We start from the raw sequence: 20,964 nt of genomic DNA, 5'->3' as shown, positions 1-20,964 counted from the left end.
TATTTTGCTTGCGTGGTGCAGACTCACACAGCAACAAGCCGGGCAATAAAAGCTCCCCGCCCACTGATTTCAAGGGAACAGAGAAGGAACGGAGGGAACGTCAGAGAGGGGAACGGCTGCTGCCTTATAGAAGTCATTCACCTCCTCTCATCAATTCCCTTCCCTCTGGCTGAATCCCCAAGCTTCCATATGATTTTTCCTTCATCTGACTTTGCGATGATCTCCGCATCAGGTGGGAACACAAACCCACTTAACAGGTTAACATATTTACCGTCTATGAATGCAGATTCCGTCAGTCAAGAGAGACATGAGGAGCGAGCGTTTACACTCATGTTTATTTATGCTTCCGCGAGCCCTGAGCAAAGCACTTAGCGGCACGTATTTCCATTTTTTGCAACATTATTTTTAATGCCCATGCTGCATCTGATTGTTACTGTGAATTAAACCTCGTGTGCAAATGTGTGTGTGTGTGTGTGTGTGTGTGTGTGCGTATGACATTAAGCAGAAGAGAAGAAGAGCAGGAGCGCGGGGTAACGCTATAGATCATGCAGCACGGCGTATCCATGCATGTACCAGAAGTGCATAATGAGATCTGTGGAGAACTTCTCTTGAGAAGAACATTTAATGGCGCTCTCTGTCCCAGGGCTCTGGTGCATGTCAGAGAGGGAACCGATGGGCTCCCGGCGCCGAGGGAGGACTCATTACTGGAGCGCAGACACCAGAGCGCAAGCAGCGTGGAAGAAGCGGAGGGGACAGAAAGCCAGCGGCGGCGGCCCAGCCGAGGTGGGCCGGGTCCCGTGACGGGGGAGCAGGCTGGACCTCCACCGCCGCCCCCTCGCAAGATGATTCAGAGGAGATGAATTATTGATGCATTCAAAGCCTCCTTGTCAACTTAAGTAAAATATTCACAAGTTTATTTATTTTTTTTTTGCATCTGAAAGACGGCCTCAAATCAACAACAGTCAACAAAGTGCAAAAGCCCGCGGTGGAAGTGGGACGTGATTAATAATGATTTATACAAATCAGATTGTTTTCAACCAGAGCAGGCGGCTGCTTTTAACAATTTATGCTTAAAAAAAGAGTAAGGATGAAAAGTTTGAAGAAAACAAACACAGCTAAAAGGAGAATAAAACATAGAGCTGTCTCCAGCATCATGACAATTCTGCCCTGGATCTGGATACACTGCAAGAGATGATATAGGCCGATGGTGTCAAATATAAGGCCCGTGGGCCAAAACTGGCCTCCAGACCACCAAATCACTACGAAAATTATTAAAATTTCAAAGAAAACAGGTTTAAAATAAATCAATGTTTCGTAAAAGTATGCTCCAAACACCAGCCGACATCTAATTACTGAAGTTTTAAGAATTGATGGAAGTTTGGAGAAAAAGTCGATGATGAACAAATTCACGCTGCGGCGTGTGGTCGGGGTTGAAAAGCCATCGGATAAAACTGCACTGACGCAAAGCTTTACAACTTCATCACAAGCTTCAGTTTTAGTGTTAGTTGATGGAGCAACAGATAATGAACACAATACAAAATGCTATATCACAGTGACTGCTACAGGTCCAATGGTAGAGTCTACTTCACTAGGATTTCAAAACAAGAAAATAAATGAAGAACAACTGGAAGAAAATGGAAGAAAAACAGTTGAAGCAGTCTTTTTAAAAACTATGAGTTCTCTCTCTTTCCAAAATTACACTTCATGCAAATTGCAATGTGAATATGAATAAACAGGAGAGTTTAGTGTTTGGTTTCACCACCCTTTGTTTTCAAAGTAACATCTGTTTCATTCTGTATGCTTCTGCACAGTTTTTGACGGAGTGTGCACGGCCTCCGTTAGATTTCCTATATTGCTGTGAGTGTGGCTGGATTCAGATCCTGCTGTCTCAGGCGGACATGTTCGGCTCGGGGCTCTGTGGGGGCAGGTTGTTCTCAATAAACGCCGGCCGTACAGTGTGTCTGAGGCAGATTTTCTTTGCTGAACAATAATTTTGGAGACAATCACATTAGCACTGTATGTTAGATCCACCCTGCCTTTTCTTCCACACGACGCTCCACAGGAAGTGGACTAATCTGCATTTGAACATCACACAGATTTCAACAACTCTGACCGGCTTTTGTCAAAATTCTGTTTTTCGTTTTTTTCAAAGCCACTGCTGACATTACAAGCATACTCGCTCCCCGACCAAACTGCCAACAGCCATAGTGGGATTTTAGACAAGCGACCGCTGTGCACAGCCTCCACTGCAACCCCAAACCAACACTGTTAGTTTATATGGTGCAGCATCCATCAAATCAGCTCTCTGCTCACTGGAGGACTCTGGCCAGCTCCTTTTGCTCATGCTTTAATCATTTCCCATCTGAACTAGCATGGCTCCGTTCCCAAGCAAAGTGCAGCACTCTCGGAGGGCTCGAGGCCTGCTGCACCTCTTCTCCGGCTTCTTCCAAACTTTACATACAAACTGCTTTTGTTGATGCCTTTCAGGAGTATCCAACAGGCAGCTTTGCAATTGTCACAGAAGCTGTGAGGGAGTGTGATCCCCGGTGCACGTGGCGGCTCTGCAGGAGAGTTCTGAGCAACCGGTGTGGGACATGGTCAGGAGAGGACGCAGACGCCACAACGCAGAACTCCCCAGCTGCTTAACATGTTCATTTCCAAGTGGGTCCTCTAATTTGACTCTATTTGCGCCACTGGAGGACAAAGGAAATCAAATCCTCCTTTGAGAAGATGAGGGCTTCTCGGGCTAACCACAGAGGGGAAGTTAAGTTGGTCTGTGGGTGCCGAGGAGTAGAATTAAAGATAGAAACACAAGAGCCGAATTGAAGACAAATTGCAACAAAACAGTGTGAAGGAGGTGCTGAGTGGGATGAGAAGGATTACCGGCTTCCAGACAGTGGGCCAAGTGAGGGAAGAGAGCAAAAATAGAGCGGATGATTTCAGCCTGGTTTCGAACAGGTTCATTGTGGAGACCGGGCCAGCTGCACCCACCACCCCAGGTTGACAAGGCCTAATGAGATCTCTCCACAACAATATGAGTGATTGGGCTCATTCTTCCCTACAGGCTGTCACACCGGGGCTCGCCTCTCCAGCCCGGGTCTGCCTCCTCCCGTCAGTCCTGCCCACGGACTGACCACTTCACCGTGAACGACAGCAAGAAGGAGAGCAATGTGGTGCAAAGAGAACTGCAGACGGTTTAAGAGCGAGATTAAAGATCAGGCAAATGAATCTGTGAGGAAAAAACAGCAGCAGCAGTACATCTTTAAAACAGATGATGGTCAGTATGAACAAAAGATTTGGGATCATGTAATGTATGAGGCGAATACTTCCTTTTCTAACAGACTACATCCTCTGTTAAAGTCTGTGTTATGCAGGTGATGGAGACACGATGAACAAGCTTGGTCCAAAATGATCAAATCAGGAGAGGGTCACATTTTTTCCCCCTTTCATGCCTCTCCACACAAAACCCACACACTCATAGGTATGAGAAAAAAAAAAGCTTTCTGCTGGATTTAATTGCTCCTGCTGCAGATGCTAAGCATAAAAAAGAATCTCTTTCCAACAGAGTTTAGTGCAAGTAAAGGATGTGCGAGCATTACAATGCTGAAAAATGCGATTTAACATTAAAGCCAGAGCTAATATAAGTCTCCTGAAGGTTTGTTTAGTTGAATTAAGAGGTAATCTTCAGAAGTGACTTTTAAGTGCGATTCGCAGTGTCACTTTCTCTCCATTGTTGCTTCCAACGAGAACAGTTTCAAGCTGTTACTTTGTAAAATACCACTTCATCTGGCCAATCCAACCTGCTGGTGCCCACTCCCTAACTTAAAGTGTGTTCTCACTTGGCAGATTGAGTCTAATTAAAACAAACTTCACTTCGTGAGCATTTTGCTGGCACAATACATTTGCCAATGTACGCAACTTTTGTTTTTTTTTTTCTAAACAAGCCTTAGTCCACTTCCATCGGGGTCCAACAGGCCAAAGTCCTTGCTGGACACCTTAATAAATGTATGCATCAGAAGATGCTGCTTCTGTATAAAAATCACGAGCTTAGCTGGCAAATGGTGCCATCGAAGTAAAACGAGTGCATTAAGATCACCACGCTGTTGTTCTGGAACTTATAAGGAATAATAATACATCTTTATTTGTAATGTACTTTACATTTCAGGGAAAATCTCAAGGTGCTACCTATGAAATCAATAGTATAAAAAAGAGCACAGCATAATAAAAATAGAGGCAAGAAAAAGAAAAAAAGCCTTAAAGCAAGGTGAACTCTGTGGGATCAGAACAGGTGCTGTGTGTTTCGGAAAGGAGGAATTTCTTGTGCAGAGGACAGTCAATATTTATATTTTTGCATATTGAGAGCCGACTTCCTTGAAAAGTGCATAATTTGAGTTCAATGAATCTATCCAGTGGTAATATGTGACAAAGCCCAGACGTGCCGCTCAACGTCCTTTAACTCCCCTGGAGGGACTCGGAGTCGCTCCCAGATCAACCGGCAGACATAATCTCTCCAGAGGGTCTTGAGCCGACCTCTGGTTCTCCTTCCAGCTGGCTGTGAATGGTAAACCTCCAGTGGGAGGCGACCCAAGGCTGCCCTAATCAGATACTTGAACCTCAACTGGTTCCTCTCAATGTCGAAACCCAGCAGCTCTATTTAGAGTCTAGGAAAGGTATAGAAATGGGTGCAAACTTGATATTTTCTTCTCACATATGAGAAAACTGATCTACACACAGGGAACACTACTTCTCACAGATGGATAAAATACCTTCATAGATGTAGAATAAGAGGAGCGAACACCAGAGGGTGCAAAATACTGGATTTCATTCAAATAAAAATGCTGTTTTTAACTGTCTTGTATCTTTGACCACTTTAACCACTTTGACAAAGTTTTGTGTATGTCTGACTGTTACTGCATTAAAAACACGGAGGAGAGGATCTCCCATGCCAAACAGCTGATACCGCAGGTGATGGAGGGACTCGCAGTGTCTGGAAAATGCACGGCGATGGGCAGGTACCACGACAAGATCAGCAGGGTGGCAATGGAAAACATCAAAAAGTTGTACACTGAGACACAGCTGAGGTCTCTGGTCCAGTCCAGGGATTCGGCTGTTGACGGCGTGATAATCGAGAGTCTGAAGAAAGAATTCAAGGAGCTCATCGAGAGCCTTGAAAAAATGCCACACAGAGGCAGACGGAGGCTTAGATGGTCAAGTTTGACTGACTCAATCAATCTGAATCAAGCAATAATGGTTGGATTTTTCATTATACTCAATATAACACTGTTGATTGTTTCCCTGCTTTAACTTGACTATCAGGGAACATCAGCCGGACAGGCCGGTCCAGGGTTCTGCTGCTGTGGGGTTTTCTCCGAGTTGGTGCTCCGGTTGCCCCCCAACTTTAAAACAAGTAAAAACTTTCAAAACTAGAAGCTTGTCTTAAAGAAATAGAAAGCTGGATGATCCGTAATTTTCTGCTCCTAAATTCAGATAAAACAGAAGTTATTACATTTGGCCCAAAACATCTGAGAGAAAAATTATCTAAACATACACCGACTCTGGCTGGTGTTACTTTAATCTCCAGTAACACTGTGGCCTGCAGGACCTCCTTGTTTCACCTGCGTAATATTTCTAACAATTGCCTAAAAAGTCTAAAAAGAGATTCAAACTGCTTCAGCAAGAGTTCTGACAAGGCGAGAAGAGCTTTCTATGCCATCAAAACATTAAATTAGACATCCCAATTTCAATCTGGCTCAAAATTCAGAATTCGGTTATAGAACCAATTTCTCTTTGTGGTTGTGAAATCTGGGGTCCAATCACCAACTAAGATCATACAAAATGGGACAAACACCTAATCGGGACTCTGCGTGCAGAACTCTGCAAATCTATTCTATGCAGGATTGCATGCAGAGCAGAATTAGGAAAATACCCTCTAATTATCAGAATCCAGAAGGGAGCTCTTAAATTCTATGAACACCTTCAGGAGCGTGAACACAAGCAGAGCCACCAAACACACAGCCAATCAGACCCAACCAAATGATAAAGAAACATAAAAACAAATACCTGAACCACTGGACAGAATCAATTAATTGCCAGAGCAAACTGGAAACATTTGGCCCTGAACAGAAAATACATGGTGGCAGGATGCCTGAGCACTGTGACACTCAGGAGATCCTTGAAGTTCATGATCTGAAGCGATCTGGTCTACCTGCAGCGAGTGGAGCATTGCCGAGCTGGTTTCAGAGAATCAGCCTGGCTGTCCGTTCCATTTCTCTCTCTATTCCTCTCTCTCTCCTGATCTATCCCTATCTCTCTCCCTCCAGCTCTCTCTTCCCCTCTAATCCTAAAATAATAAAAACACATATAAACATTCTGAAAAGCAGGAAGTCCCAACATTTACAATCGTATGAACATTTTCTAAAGAAAAAAGAAGAGAACAGGAGAAAACAATATTTACAATAACATCTTCAATATTTACAGTGATGTGCAACAGGCAGGATTTTAAGTGGTAGTTCTGACAGTGGATCCTGAGACCGGGAGTTCATCAGGTTAATGGCCTGGGGGAAGAAACTGCCTCAGTGTCTGGCGGTGTTGGTGTGCAGTGCTCTGTCACGCCTACCAGAAGGAAGGAGTTTGAAGAGTTTATGAGCGGGGTGTGAGGGGGTCTGCAGAGATGTTGTCTGCCCGCTTCCTGGCCCTGGACAGGTACAGGTCTTGGATGGAGTGAAGGTCGGCTCCTATTATTCTCTCTGCAGACCTGGTTGTCCGTTGCAGCCTGTGCCTGTCCTGCTTGGTGGCCGATCCAAACCAGACAGTGATGGAGCTGCAGAGCACAGACTCAACAGTGGCGGTGCAGAATGTGATCGGCAGCTTTTGAGGCAGGTTAAACTTCCTGAGCTGTTGCAGGAAGTACAACCTCTGTTGTGGAACCCAGGAACTTGAAGCAGTCCACAGTCGACACTGTGTTGTTGATGGTGGGGGGAGCAGGTGTTGAGGAGTTTCTCCTGAAATCCACCATCATCTCCACAGTCTTGAGTGGGTTCAGGGTCCAGGTGGTTGTGGCTGCACCAGAGGACCAGTTGGTCAACTTCCTGTCTGTATGCAGATTTGTCTACTCGATCAGTCCGATTACGGTGGTGTCGTCCGCGTATTTCAGGAGTTTCACAGACAGGTGTGGTATGAAAGCTGACTGAGGCAGGAGGGGAACACACCGTCTGGTCCCAGTCTCTGAAAGAGTCGTCGCATCTCCTCCTCAGAGATCAGCACAGCTTCCGGAGGTTTGGTGTTTATGTTTGGCAGTTTATTGTTATTGTATGTGCAGACGGTCTTGGTCTGCACACACAAGTCCTCACAAAAGCTGATGGGGGATGTCACAGTGTCTGCTAGTTCGCTGAGGTCCATAGCTGCAGCTTCAAAGAAACAGCGGAACTGTTGGGTTTTCTTGGTAAAAGTGCCTGGAAATGACTCTGCTGCATTTGATGTTGTATAAATAAAGCTTAGTTGAACTGGATAACTCAGGTGGCTATAGTGCTGAGCTTGGAACACCAGTGTTTGGGAACTCTTGGCGATTCCCGAGCATATTCCTGGAAACTATCTTCCGTTAGCATTTATATGAAAGCGGTAGACTTCACAGAGGCTGTCCGACTGAGGAGCTCCATGGACGGAGGGCGGCTCAGCGGGGAGTCAAGACAAGGCCCGGGAGCGGCGCGTGGGCGCCAGGAGACTGACGCACTGGGCTAAGTGAAAGGAAAGCATACGGCTGAGACACCCGAGACCCCCCTCCCCGTTGGGTGCTGACATGCTGACATGCTGCCAGCACCCGATAGATGTGTAGGTTCAAACACTGTTAACTGTGTTTACAGTACAACTTAACCCCTACAATAAAGGTTTTCACTAATTCACCTCACTCAAAGCTCTGTGCCATCCTCTCCTTTTCCTGTCTCCTTACTGCTGCTCCTAAAACATCCAGAATGTCGTCAAACGTGCCACATGTGAGAACACTTCAATCCAGTCTACTTAAGTCTAGTATCAATTATACTTTTTTTCTGAAAATATTTCTTGAAAACTTGATCTCTGTATTGTGAGTAATTCCATAAGATCAACCTTTCAAAAGCACTCAAACAGAGAAACTTGCTCTTTTTCATGATGACAAACAAACAATAAAAGTGTCTCATCGTGGACTTTTGTGACGCTAACACAAACAAATTGTGGGTCGCAGCTCTCGTCCTGGCTGGCGGACAACATCTCAATCAGTCCCTATTCTCAGCTTCCAAATCGAGAAGCTAATCAAATGCAATGCAACACAAACAAACTATTACGGATGACACACGCACGACAGAATATAATCTCACAGAGAGACAGCGGGAAAACAAAAACAGCAGACTGCCAGCTACAAGTAATGTAAACACCATCAGCTCTGTGTGACGGAAACTGTGACACAGTTTGATTTTGATTGCTGCTATCTCTGTCTCCACATCCAAACCTCTGATTGCTGCTGCATTCAAAGAGGTGCTGTTTTCCTTCAATTAGACTAAAACCAAACCTATCTGCAGAGTCTAATAAAATTAAGATTTACCGTGAGGCAGACAAGCGGCCGGATTTCAAAACGCTGCGTGGATGTGTTCTCATTATTATTTGGAATGATTGTGAACGGGAATGCGATCTTGATTGCTACAAGCGCCAAGTGTGCCTCTATTTGCAGGTGTGGGAGGCTGGAATATGCATTATAGAGCGACCTGAGCGAGCGAGACTACTCAGACATTTAAAAGCGCAGCTGTTAACAGCAAAGTGCAGCAGCAGGTCACAGACGTTTTCACTGAGACTCATAGATAAAAAAAATACGGACAACATATTTAATTCAAATTTAACTTTGCTATTAAGTAAGAGAATCACACAGTTAAATGTGTCTCATGACATAAACTACACAGTGTGCGTGTGTCTGATTACCTGGATGGAAAAGAGAAGTATTCCCCTTTACTTGAACAACCTTTACATTTCTGGATGAGAAGATCAGAGTGAGTTCACACTATTCAGTTGCTACACAGCACATTCTGTGTGTGCTTGAGGTATATTTGGCTTCAATAAGAGGCTTTTATTAGGTGTAATTTTACACTTCCTGTGTCGATATCGGTTTTATTATTGTAATATTTTGCTCATATGCTGTTTATAGAAGCATTTTATCTTTTATGGCTAAATAAAAAAAGCTGAATTAAAGACTTTGAAATGGATGTTTGTCTGCCTGTCATGATTAGAGTTACTTCTTTACTAAATTGTGGGAAAGAAGGGTTACTTACTTAGTGATTAAAAGTTAATGTGACTTTTTACTTTGGAAACTAATGTGTGTTTCCTATAATTAATGAATCACTCTGCTTATTCTGTTGGCTGTTTAATTTCAGGGATATATTGTATCAGATAATGCGTATTTCAGTTTTTTAATCTTCTATTGTAAATCTTGTTGCATTCTTTTTCTTGGCAATATTCTCTATTTTCTTATTTTTATTCTATTTTGGGTCCTATATGCCTCCATTCGAGCAAGTATGTACAGCAGATTTGATCATGAAGCTCAATCTGAAACACTGTTGTGACACTTTAGCTGATAATGTTTTCATTCTTAAAGTTCTGCTGAAGTCTAACAATGTTTCACACATCTTTTTTCTTGGTCAGTTTGAGTTATTCAGCCTCCAAGTCTCACAAATGCTTTTTTGGCAGCGATTTTGGACTCGACATAACAACTGATTTTACAGAAATTAATCTTATGAACCAGAAAAAGTGGAAATAAACAGTTTGAACAAAGTACAAACAGATGGAAAGCCCCAAAAAGCTCTTACAAATGTTGATTTAGGGACGTAAATACATCACAGGTGCCGCTCTGGTGAGAGATAGCAACTTTACAACTTTGGTTCCTCCTAACACAGTAAAATAAAATCTCCTGGGTGAAACGATCGTTTTTCTCACAATGGGATTATTAGATGTCACTATGAGCCACAAACCCAAACACCACAGTGGTCAGCCCTAACATTATGGCCATGTGTGAAATTCATACTCTCATTAATATTGCACAATCAGGCCCAGGAAAATCCAAAAATCATGAAACCAGATGAGAGTAAAGTGTGTGACGTATCATGGCGGAAGCGACGGAGGTGCGCCCTCTCGGAGTGCCCTTCAAGTTTTTGAGCCGTTATTTGTTTGCGAACTTCCTCCTTTGCACTGTTAACAGCTCGGTTGTCTCCACGGAGAACAATAATGTCTTCATTTCATCGGCGAGCTGCAGCAGCTTGTAGGTAATTTCAAGCCCCACTGTTGGCAAAAAAACCACCAGCTCCCTCATATCGTAGCTCCGGGCCATGGATCCACCCTCCGCTCCATCTTGTGCTCTGCATGCCGCCGCTATAATCCACTTAGCTTTACTTTCCCTGCGACAGTCGAGTCATCCTCCCAGTCAAAGTCCCCCCCAGGAGCTGAACAGATGAGTGACCTCTGCACTCCGCTGAGAATCATCATTCCAGTGTCTCCTGTCAGACTTACCTCACATCACCTCTCCCCACTGAGAATCATCAACGAGGAGGCTTTTGTAAAATCAGGGACTGAAGTAATATCTCTCATGTTTTTTTATTGTCTGCTGTCCCTTTTTTTAGCTCTGTTTCAATCATTTTCGCTGCTCCGTCTCATCGTTATCTGCCTTCTGATCTTCCTCTCTCCGCTGCCGCACACACTTCATGTCACCCCAGGTAAGAGCATCAACTAAATGTCTCGAATGTAAAAAATGGAAATGTAACGGCACGGCTCTGCACCTGCCAGATCGACAAGACAGCCAGTGCATGAAAGAGCTGGCTCATCACTACATTCATATCCTGACGCTCTGCCGGGACCGCGACAGCCGAGTCAATGCGGCTGAGCTGTAATCAGCGCGCAGGCGTCCCGGATAGTCGCTACTCTGCGGACTCCAAACGTATATAGTGGGAAGAAACCGAGGGAGGTGCACAGACGCGGGGTAAAACAAACACTTCGACATCCAGGCGAAGGCTCCGGCGTGTTCCGGGGAGACGGCGGTGATATTAAAACAACATCAACAGCGATGCTGCGCGAGCGCGCTCTCCCGCAAACCGCCGGGCCCGCCCGCCCGCGCACGCCTCCGTCCGTGTACCTGACAACGAAGGAGCGCCGAGGCGCGTGGCCGGGGTCGGAGGGCAGCGCCGGCCGGGATGCGAGGTCGGCAGACAGCGCGATTCCGGCGCCTTGGAGGAGCAGGGAGACGTGGTCCGGGAGCAGCTCCGGGGTCTCCGAGGTGAAGGTGATGGAGAGCGGCTGGCCGTAGCTGTGGACTCGCTGACCCAGGAATTTCTCTACCAGGAAGAGAGCAGAGGTCGGGTGTCAGAGGTGAGGAGAGTCAGTGTTATCAGAGGAGTGTGAGCTGCCATCATGTAGAAAAGACCAAGATGTTATCTTTCATGGGTTCGACTGGAAACTCAACGTTTCTTTCACAAGACACACAACAAATGTGATACGGTACGGTTACACCAACAGTTTTCCATCACTGTCTATTTTGTTGCATTTGAATTACCTATTTTAATTGTATTTGATGATGAACATTCAGTTCTGGTTAGTTCGCTCTAGTTTAACTACTATATTATCATCCAATTTGCTCTCAAAACAAAAGATACTGGGCAATGGTAAACTGCTCCAATTCATCAATGATAAAAATAAGAATATAGAAATTAAAACCCTCCATCCAGGACTCTAAAGCTGAACAGATACAACACAATGGGACACAACTGTGGAAAAGAAGTGAAAACCAAAAACGTTCAGTGCCTTTTGGATGTCCGTTTACACGACAGAGGTACTCGGAATCTTTGAAAAGGGAACTTTTTTTGAAGACGCTCCGACGACAAAGAAACGTGGGAAAACAACTTTTACAAAATGTTGCTGCTGCACGTGCGAGGAGATGGACAATAACAACAAAGGCAGACTTCATCGTCAGTAAGTACAAACGTCCACGCAGTTGGCATTGTAAACATTTACGTGCATTGTGTTCAAACAGGACCTGAATTTGGTAAAATTGCAGCACCTCAAACACTGCTGAAGATCAAGAAACTATGTAATGTATGCTGAAGCTTTGGTGAAGCATTTTGAATTTCTTCAACGTAAATAAAGCTGCTCTTTCCTCACCTTGAAACACATCTCCTTAAATATCATTAAAATTTTCATCTCTCAGTGGTAAGGTCATAACAGCAATGTGTTTTCTTCGAAAAGCTGAGATATAAACTATATATGAGCATAACTAAGGATAATGCCTTGCTTCGTCAAACCCAGGGGTGCAAATGGTACGAATGTAATTTGTCAATTCCACTTTTTAGTTAAAAAAGAAGGACCGGTAATTAATGATATATTCTGAAGCAGATGAGTATTACTACAGCTTAATTTATTTCTTAAGTCGTTGAAAAATACCGTCTTTCATTTTGGATAAAAGACAAACAAAAAGAAAGGAAGACCAAATGTCCATCAGCTAATTAAAACGGAGTACTTGGTGAGAGCGTCACTGTGCAGCCAGAGTGTGAGCTTAGAGAGTGTGTGTATACAGGTGACATTTCCACTTTATTTAAATGAAATATTGATGACATTTCTTGGAAGTGTTCTGGTTTGGTCGACTTGGTGAAGCAGATTAAATCACTGAGCAGATGAAAAAATTTTTTTATTCTCCTGTGTTGGTTTACTCATGGTGAATAGGTTTTTTTTTGGATAAATGTTTATATTAAGGGGAAAAAGGAAGGTGACCATTTTTCTTGTGAGGTGTGTTCAGAGGGGAACGTATAAACACACAAAATGTCATCATGTCAAGTTAATTTTATTGATGTAACATTTCAATCCAGATTTTTTTGTTTACCTCTTATAAATCCAGGATCTGGAATGTCCTCCCTGCTTCACTCTGGACTCACCCATCCTGTCATAGTACTCATTTTCATTTTCTTGTGTTATTTTCAGATTCTGTTTCTCTTTTTCCAGGTTCCTTCGCTTCCCCTTCTGTGTCTGATTGCTGTTCCCTGCCGTGATGTGTTTCCTCTTCACCTCATGGTTTATATTGTGTTCCTGTGTCCTGCTTTCCAATCCTTCAGTGATAGTATAGGGTGATCTCCAGGATCAAATTTTGCTCATGGAGCTGCATAACAACTCTCACTGGATGTGAAATTAGCTAAAAAGAAACGTAAAAAATGAAAAATTACATTTTTGAAACAGTTTTTCGAGTGCAGAATGATTGATTTGTGCAGTTATTTCATGCTTGTCATGAGTGTGAAACTGGTTAAATGTCTTTTTTCTAACTTCCTGTTCCCTACAGAAAGAGGAAAATACTAATTTCACAGTATCTTTGTGCATATGAGGTTACTGGGGTCCAAGCTTTTTGAGCACATATGGAGCACAGCAGGAATCTGAGCAATTAGTGTAATTACCCCAAACCTCTCATCCCCCGGATCCTCGCCTGGATTTAACTGGACTTCAAAGATTTCAGCCGTCACCAGTTGACCTCCCACTCCTCTTACCTCCTAAACCGGCTGGAGGGTAGAGCCAAAAAAGATTAAAGTGTTGACCTCGCTCATCACTGGAATGTGTAAACTGGAAGGAACACGTGTTATTCAAATAGCTGAACGGAGGTTCATTAGAAAAAAAAAAAAAAAAAAAGCAAGCGTTCAGCTATTCTGCAGCAGATCTGGATGAGCGAGCGGGCAACGACTGACAGGTTGCACGCTCGGTTGCCATCTTGTTTTCGAGCGTAATCGTGTGTGAAGTACATCCTGAGCTCGTCTTGCGGGGTTGAGGAGGGCTGTGGACTTGAGTGGGTGATTTTTGCTTGCGAGGGGCTTCTGGCGTCATTCGGAGCAATTCGGCTGTCTGATCGTCTAATATCTGCTCAACCAGGAGCCGACTTTTTATGATCCGCTCGGTGCGCTCTCACATCCGCGGCCCGCTCTCACTTCTGACACCCGCAGCCGGTTTAATCTGTGTTTGAATGTGACCTGCCTCTGACCTGACTTTCTGACACCCTGAATTGAGGCATTGGGCTGCAGCGGGGTGATGCATCACTCTGCGAGGTGTCAATGCAACTTTGCAAATCCCCTTCCTTCTTGAATTATTTCTTTATTAAGCATAATAAGTCCTTGTTTTATGTTTTTTTTTTTTTCCCCAGCTGCAAGCAGCAGGGACTTTAATACAGCTCCACCACAACAAATTTAAATGAATACTTTTGTTATTTGAAGCGACAGATTATTTTCTTTCTAATAAGCCACGTACTTCGAACATAATAAAGCAAATTCAAAAGCCAAGCTGTTACAAATTATTTTATCTATACTACACAGGAGTGAACATCCTGCTTCCATCACAGTTGTTAGCTTTCAAGCCAATTTTGTGTTATTCATATTTCTCATTCGGCATTCAGCGGCAGAAACAACAACAACAAGGCGAAAAGCAGCAAAAAAAAAAAAAAAAAAACCAGACAGTAATGAAAAGGGAAAGACTTCAATTACATGACTAATCAATAGCACTTTCTGTTCTGAGCACAATAAAGCATCGTTTACGTCAATGTGAAAGCAGGAATCAATAAGAATAGTTTATAGCACCCAATCAGGAGGCGAGGAAGCGACTCGACAACCACCTGCCATCGCCGGCGAGGAGAACAATCCGAACGAGCCGCCTCTCGAGCAAGCGTTGTATCAGAATTAATATATTGATGACTGGAAAAGTCTGGAAAGCAGAGGCTCGAATGAATCCATCGCCAATTAGACATGAATTCCTTGAATGCGCCTTTCTCCCCCCCCCCCCCCCCCCCCCCCCCCCCCCACGTTCTAGACATCTCAACCAGGAGCAAAGCAACCAAAGCGTGAATGGAGACGAGTCTAAAAAGAAAAAAAAAAAATCAATACACATTTCTTAAGTCTGGCACCACCATCCAATCAATGCAAATCTAAACTGGTACACATGCATGACTCAATAGAGCGTTTGATAGGAGCCGAACAACATCTGCACGGCGAACTGTCGACTCTAAGGTTCGGATGATCAAGTGCAGCTCGCTGCGAGTTAACCCGGCTCTGCCTTCGCTTCTGTGACACAGTGTAGGAGGTTCTTTTAATAGTACACAATGTGTTTATAGATACTGTATGCGAGTGCGTTTGTTCCATCAGTGGAAATGCAACTCTGAATGTATGTAATTCCTCATATTTTCAGTTCATTTTCCTGCTGGTCACATGCATCGTGTACATTAAATGCAATGCAAAAGAAGGTATGTCCATTTCCAAATACACTGGAGGCCACTACTCTTAAAACTGTGTGTGCGCAGCCACTCATTTCCAGACACACATTGAGGTACTTTGGGGAAATGTCTCAGCTTGCTGATTGTTTTTGTCAATTTATTCCTTTCCAACAGATGAGATACAAACAAAACACACATTTTCAGCCTTGAAACATTTAGTCGCACTCTCGGGTTGAACTTGATTTTCAATCAGTGTCCCTGAAATGGCTAAAGCTCACCAGCAGACAAGAGAAAACATGTACGACACACACTTTGTGTCGAACACTAAGCCGAGCATATTTTGTTGTTAATTAAGTGATCGGCGTGTGAGTGTGTGTTGCAAAAAGTTATTTCTGTCTTAAATGCTCTCGATTAAAGTAAGAGCACTAATTTGTTTGCAATATATTCTCTAAAATGTATGTAAATGTTGATGATAATTACATTTTTATTCACAAAGGTGGCGAAACCGCACTCCTAAATGCAATCAATTCCATAAGGGTCACGCAACAAGTCGTAGTTACGAAGCACACTTACATTACAGCGGAATTTCTCAGCCCTGTATTCAAACGCATTTCCCAGCAATTTAGTTCATTCATTTACATATTCATATACAAGAACGCATCACTTTTGAAACTGCAAGAAAGAAAAACTAAATGAAACAACTACTTTATGAGAGCATAAATACTTTCAATGTTAACGCAATCTCATAAAACTTTAAATGGATTTCACTTAAAGTGCGCTTTCATAGCGATTCTGCAGTCCTCAAAGCTCTTTGCAGTGTTATTCACATTCACGCCCACACGTCCATATTAACAATATGTCCGCATGTGGTCTGGTTTCCAGGTGAATCAAAGGAATATTTAGCATGTTAATGCTAGCTGGATGCAATATGAAAAACAAAAAAGCTCCTTTTGTTTTACATTATATTGGATTGCAATGAGGTTTTTTTTAAGCTTACCATCAAGTGTGTGTAAAGAAACCTACAAAACAGCTGAAGTACATCGCAGAAATGTGACGTAAACTGTCATTGTTTCCTGACAAATACATAATCAACCCACAGTTTGTATTTAAAGTGTTTTTAATCAGAGTGACATTGCAAAGAATGACTTCATCTGTCGACTGTGGCGCTCGACACGATGGCGAAAAGCACTTTAGCAAAGCTAAAACTTTATGTGCCCTCTCTCCAACCTTCTTTCTGGATGAGAACATGTGCCATTTCATAAAATTTTAGCCTCTCCAGTCAGTCACTCGCATAAACACGACTCAAGTGGCACTCAAAAGAGAAGCATGCAGAGTAGCATTTGCAAGCAGATAATCATTGTTCCATTAGAGAACAGCCCCGGTAGGTAGACATCCTATTTTTGGGGAAACGGACAAGAGGTGATTGCTTCGATTTGGGGAGTGATGCACTGTAAAAATGACTAATGTGAGAAAGTGATGTTCGCGGGAAATAAAAGTCAACAGATATTACTTTTGAAATGATTAATATCAAATATATACAGCACATCCGTGGTGTAACGGTGGGTAATGAGCCCAGTAATACTATTGTGTGACTGAGTTAATATTCTCTCCTAAAGTGCTCCCTTATGCTTGTGAGCGGTTATATCTCAGATGTTGCTTGCTGGCCATTTCTCTGCCAGGGTCTGATTTGCATTGTGTGTGTGTGTGTGTGTGTGTGTGTGTGTGTGTGTGTTTCCTCTCTGTCTGTATGAACAGAGGTACCAAAGCATAATTACTCACATCCCTAATAGACCATCGAAGAATGGCCCCACTCGCAGGTCCCTCTCCAAAGTAATGAATCACCATAAAAAAAAAAAAAACAATGAAAGGATTACTCATGTGTAAGCGCGGTCTGCTGTCTGTGCATTGCTGTGGATTTATATTCATTACTTTATCTCACATGACAAATTGGATTGGATTTAAAAGTTTAGCGATCTCTAAATACCGCTGTCTGCCAACTGCACGCTTCTCGCTCTTCTCATTCCGATCGAACAATATTCGCATTAATTAGCAGAACAGCAAACAAAACGACCATTCAACATGAGTGTATTCCCACATGACTGACAAACTGTGTGTGTGTGTGTGTGTGTGTGTGTGTTCACATGTATATGAATGATCACTGTATATATGAGACGCGTTTGGTTCAGTCTGCTGGCGGTGCAGCTTTAATCACTCTGGGAGTGAGATCGATTTTTCCTTCCTCCTCTGAGATAAACAGTTGAAGGGGGAACGAGCGGACCTCCCACCATCCCTGACACCCAGGTCATCGGCACATCGGCGTGAATTTTAAAGCCACCCTAAGCTAACAGGCTGCAGGCTGCACTTTCACAGTGACGAAATGAGAGTATGATTTATTTTTTTGATCCAAATCTTGGTGAATAAACACATGTATATATCCAAAAACTGCCATCTTTTGGGGAAAAAAATATTATTATTGTATTTTAGGTTCTGAACTGTTAATCAGACAAAATATGGCATTTTCAGAAGTCGCTGGGAGCTCTGGGAACTGAAGGACAAAACAATAAACAGGAAAAAAATATATCAAACAAAGCAACAGCTAATAAAAATAATTGCTTCCTTGGTCAGTGTGAGTAAATGATGCATGGATTTCAGCGAGCAAGTCCAACAAATATAGAATGTAAATACAGCCAGCCTCCATCCTGTGCCACCTGACGCCCATTTTGTTTCTACGAGTCTGTCAGAATGATCTGAAGTCCACTGAGTGTGCCGCCGCTGACACCCTGCCAGAAACCCATAAAACCGCCATCACAACAAGTGATAGATGCCCATATAACTTTTAGGGAATGGTGAAGGCGCTCCCAATCAATCAAAGGGTTTAGACTTTGCTCCAACCAAATTAAATCAACTCTATTTCAATTAAATCACTGCCGCCTCACACAAACACGAGTCCCGCTGAGGCACTAACATCGACCAGCGTGCAGACAGTCGGAGGGCAAAGGCTGGGTGGACAAACTAAACTTTTAAACAGGTCCAATGCTGTCAGAGCGCTAACTCCAACATTAAACTGCACCGCCTGCAGGTGCGCTACGTGATCGGAAACCCGATCGCATGACAGAACCGAAGCTTTAACTCGAGGTATTGATGAAGGAGGACTCTACAAAATGTAGAACGATGCACCAGAACACGACCACAACTGTTTATGTGAATTATGATACAGCTAGAGGAAAAAAAAGGGTGTGTTTATGTGTTGTTACGCCACACCTGCAACAGCGCTGTGTACAATAGTTTTCATGCACTCTGTTCTTTACGAGTGTTTCAATGTATTTTATTCACTATTATAAAAAAAATCTGCATAATTGATTTCTTGAAGTGTTTTCAAAACACACTTGAGAGCCTAGGTTTTAATTCAGAGAATTGTATTTCTTTGCGCCTCATTACAGAGACTTAAACCTTCAAGATGGATTACAGTATGAAATAACTTAACAATTACACATACAAAGAAGTTCACTTTGCATATTTCATTCGATGCACAGCAAGCACGACTCTATTCAGCTACATTTTGAAAGTTGCACAATAGAATTGGAAAATTCTAAAGATCCCCTTTGTTCTATATTTGTTAGTCCAAACTGGTAGCAGAGTAAATCCATGTACTCCATGTGGGGGGAATATTGTGATTGAATTAAGGGTTCACACCTGGTTCAACTGGAATTATTGATGATTACCAACACTGACCTTGTCCCTTTGAGCAGATCAATAGAACGACGCTTGGTTGCGGGACGAACCGTATGGTGAATTTAAATGTCTGAATGTGAGTCTCCGGAAGCCCCGAGGTGGCAGAGAAAGGAAATCCTTAAAAATTCTGTACCTACATAGTTTTTTTTCCCCTCTGGATGCTCCTTTCAAACAGCCCTAAACCACCTGACTGGACTTCACTGTGACTCTAAAGTCAGTTTCTCTGTGTTTTCCTGGAATGGATCCCTCCCTTCCACCATCTGTACAGTCGGATAGAGCGGTATGGAGGATGGATATATGAATAGTGACTTCAGCCACCTCCAGGTAAACTCAGTGTGAAAAGGTCCGGGAGGTTTGTCGAGAATGATTTAAACTTTGCGAAAACCGCTGTAGTCTTGTGGAGCAAATAGAAGGAGTAGTAGTCCCAAAGTGTGCTTTTTGTGGGATTAATGGTGTTGCAGAGGATGGGCAGGTTCAGCAGGTAACTAAAGCACCGCAGTTCAGCATGTCACTTTGAATTTCTTTCAAGTGCTAGACCCTTCTGTCTCCAACTTGATTCTTATTCAATCATTTATTCTTCAAAGTTAGCTGATCCTCCCTCTGCTCTCTTTCTCCATTTCCTTTATTCGCTGTTTGCATTTGTTCTCACCCCTCTTTTGATATCTCCACTCAGTTTTCTCATTTCGTCTTGCTCCACTGCCTTTGTGTTTTGCATATATATATTTTTTTCCCCTCCCTCTCCAAACGACAAGGCTACCGGAGTGAATTACATGCCAGCCTGGTTGCAGGTAGCACTCGGCTTGCGTGAGGCCCTTCTCTGCAGCTGCAGCTCGAGTCGGAATGACAGGCAGCCCGGGGGCGGCACTCATGGATCTTCTCTCTCCCACTTTCACTCCTCAACCGAACACAAGCGCAACCATATGCTTCTCTCTTTCCTCCTACTGCAGGGTGATTTCATTAAAATTCTGTCTTCCTTTGCTCCATCCATTTTTTCTTTTTTTTTTTTCTTTCTTTGAGTCCCCACGCTGCTTCGGGCTTAACAGGTTGGCCTCCGCTGCAGATATGAAAAAGGACCAACATTGCGGGCTCCTCAGCAGATGGCTGTGAGGACTCGGGCCGGACGACGTCCCCTTCAGCACCAGGCGCAGCTCGGCCAAGAGAGTCACAGTCGCCGTCCAGCAGATTCGAGTGGCGGCGGCGGCGGCGGCGGCGGCTGGAGGCAGGTCAGAGCAACTGTTCGGGGAGGTGCTTCATGTTGGTCTATGATAGTTCCTGGCAGCGGCGCTCAAGTGTTCGGTCTGTCGAGTCACTGCGGGGACTTGAACTCCGCCTGTGTCGACTGTCAAGCAGATGTCCAGGATCAGGAGGAGGAAAAGTGGCAACGCTTCAGAGCAAGAGCGGCCTCCAGAACTCACACACACACACACACACACACACACGGATGCTGACTTACCTGCAGTCACTGTTTAACCACCAACACTGAGAGGAGCATAAACAGGAAGGACAATTTAAGCTGTTGACATGCGAATGAAAAGAGGGAGCCACTCCGACGTCCCACCTGGTGTAAAAGGCTCTGTTCTCCAGATTGCCACGGGGAGTCAAGCGAAATTCTTTTTCATTTATTTCCTCCTTTTGTGCCGCCTGAATCTCTTTCTGCCCGGTCAACAACTCCTTGTCAAACACAATTGGGGGAAATATTTATGACGCTTTGTCGCCGGCTTAGCGAGGGCCGATATTTCTGGAGCGGGGCGAGCTATGCAGATCTCAAACACTCCTCTGTCTTGCTCCAACAATTCAATAAAATGACAGGAGATTGAATCCTACTCTCCCCCCCCCACACTCTCTTTATGTGACAGCTCAAGCAAACTGTGGTGACAAACACATTCGTGGCAATCACAGAAATTGCGTTTCGTATGATGTTCAACTTGGAGTTGTCACTCAGAATTATCTTCTACTTTGGTGGAGAACACAGTGGGGGGGGGGGATTTGAGCACAAAAAT

At 43.7% G+C, this 20,964-nt stretch overlaps 1 protein-coding gene across 1 annotated transcript in view; it reads right to left on the bottom strand.

Annotated features, from left to right (window-relative positions):
- lamc3 (laminin, gamma 3) overlaps nt 1-20,964 on the bottom strand; it is a 124,004-nt gene that overhangs the window by 44,314 nt on the left and 58,726 nt on the right. The window contains exon 10 of the mRNA XM_030085467.1: nt 11,141-11,339. Within this exon, the coding sequence (XP_029941327.1) occupies nt 11,141-11,339 (199 nt within the window). The remainder of the gene's footprint in view (nt 1-11,140; nt 11,340-20,964) is intronic.

Source organism: Salarias fasciatus (assembly GCF_902148845.1).
Source record: "Salarias fasciatus chromosome 7 unlocalized genomic scaffold, fSalaFa1.1 super_scaffold_4, whole genome shotgun sequence".
NCBI classification, from domain to species: Eukaryota; Metazoa; Chordata; class Actinopteri; order Blenniiformes; family Blenniidae; genus Salarias; species Salarias fasciatus.
The sequence above is the reverse complement of the archived record's forward strand: the minus strand, read 5'-3'. Positions and strand labels throughout refer to the sequence as shown.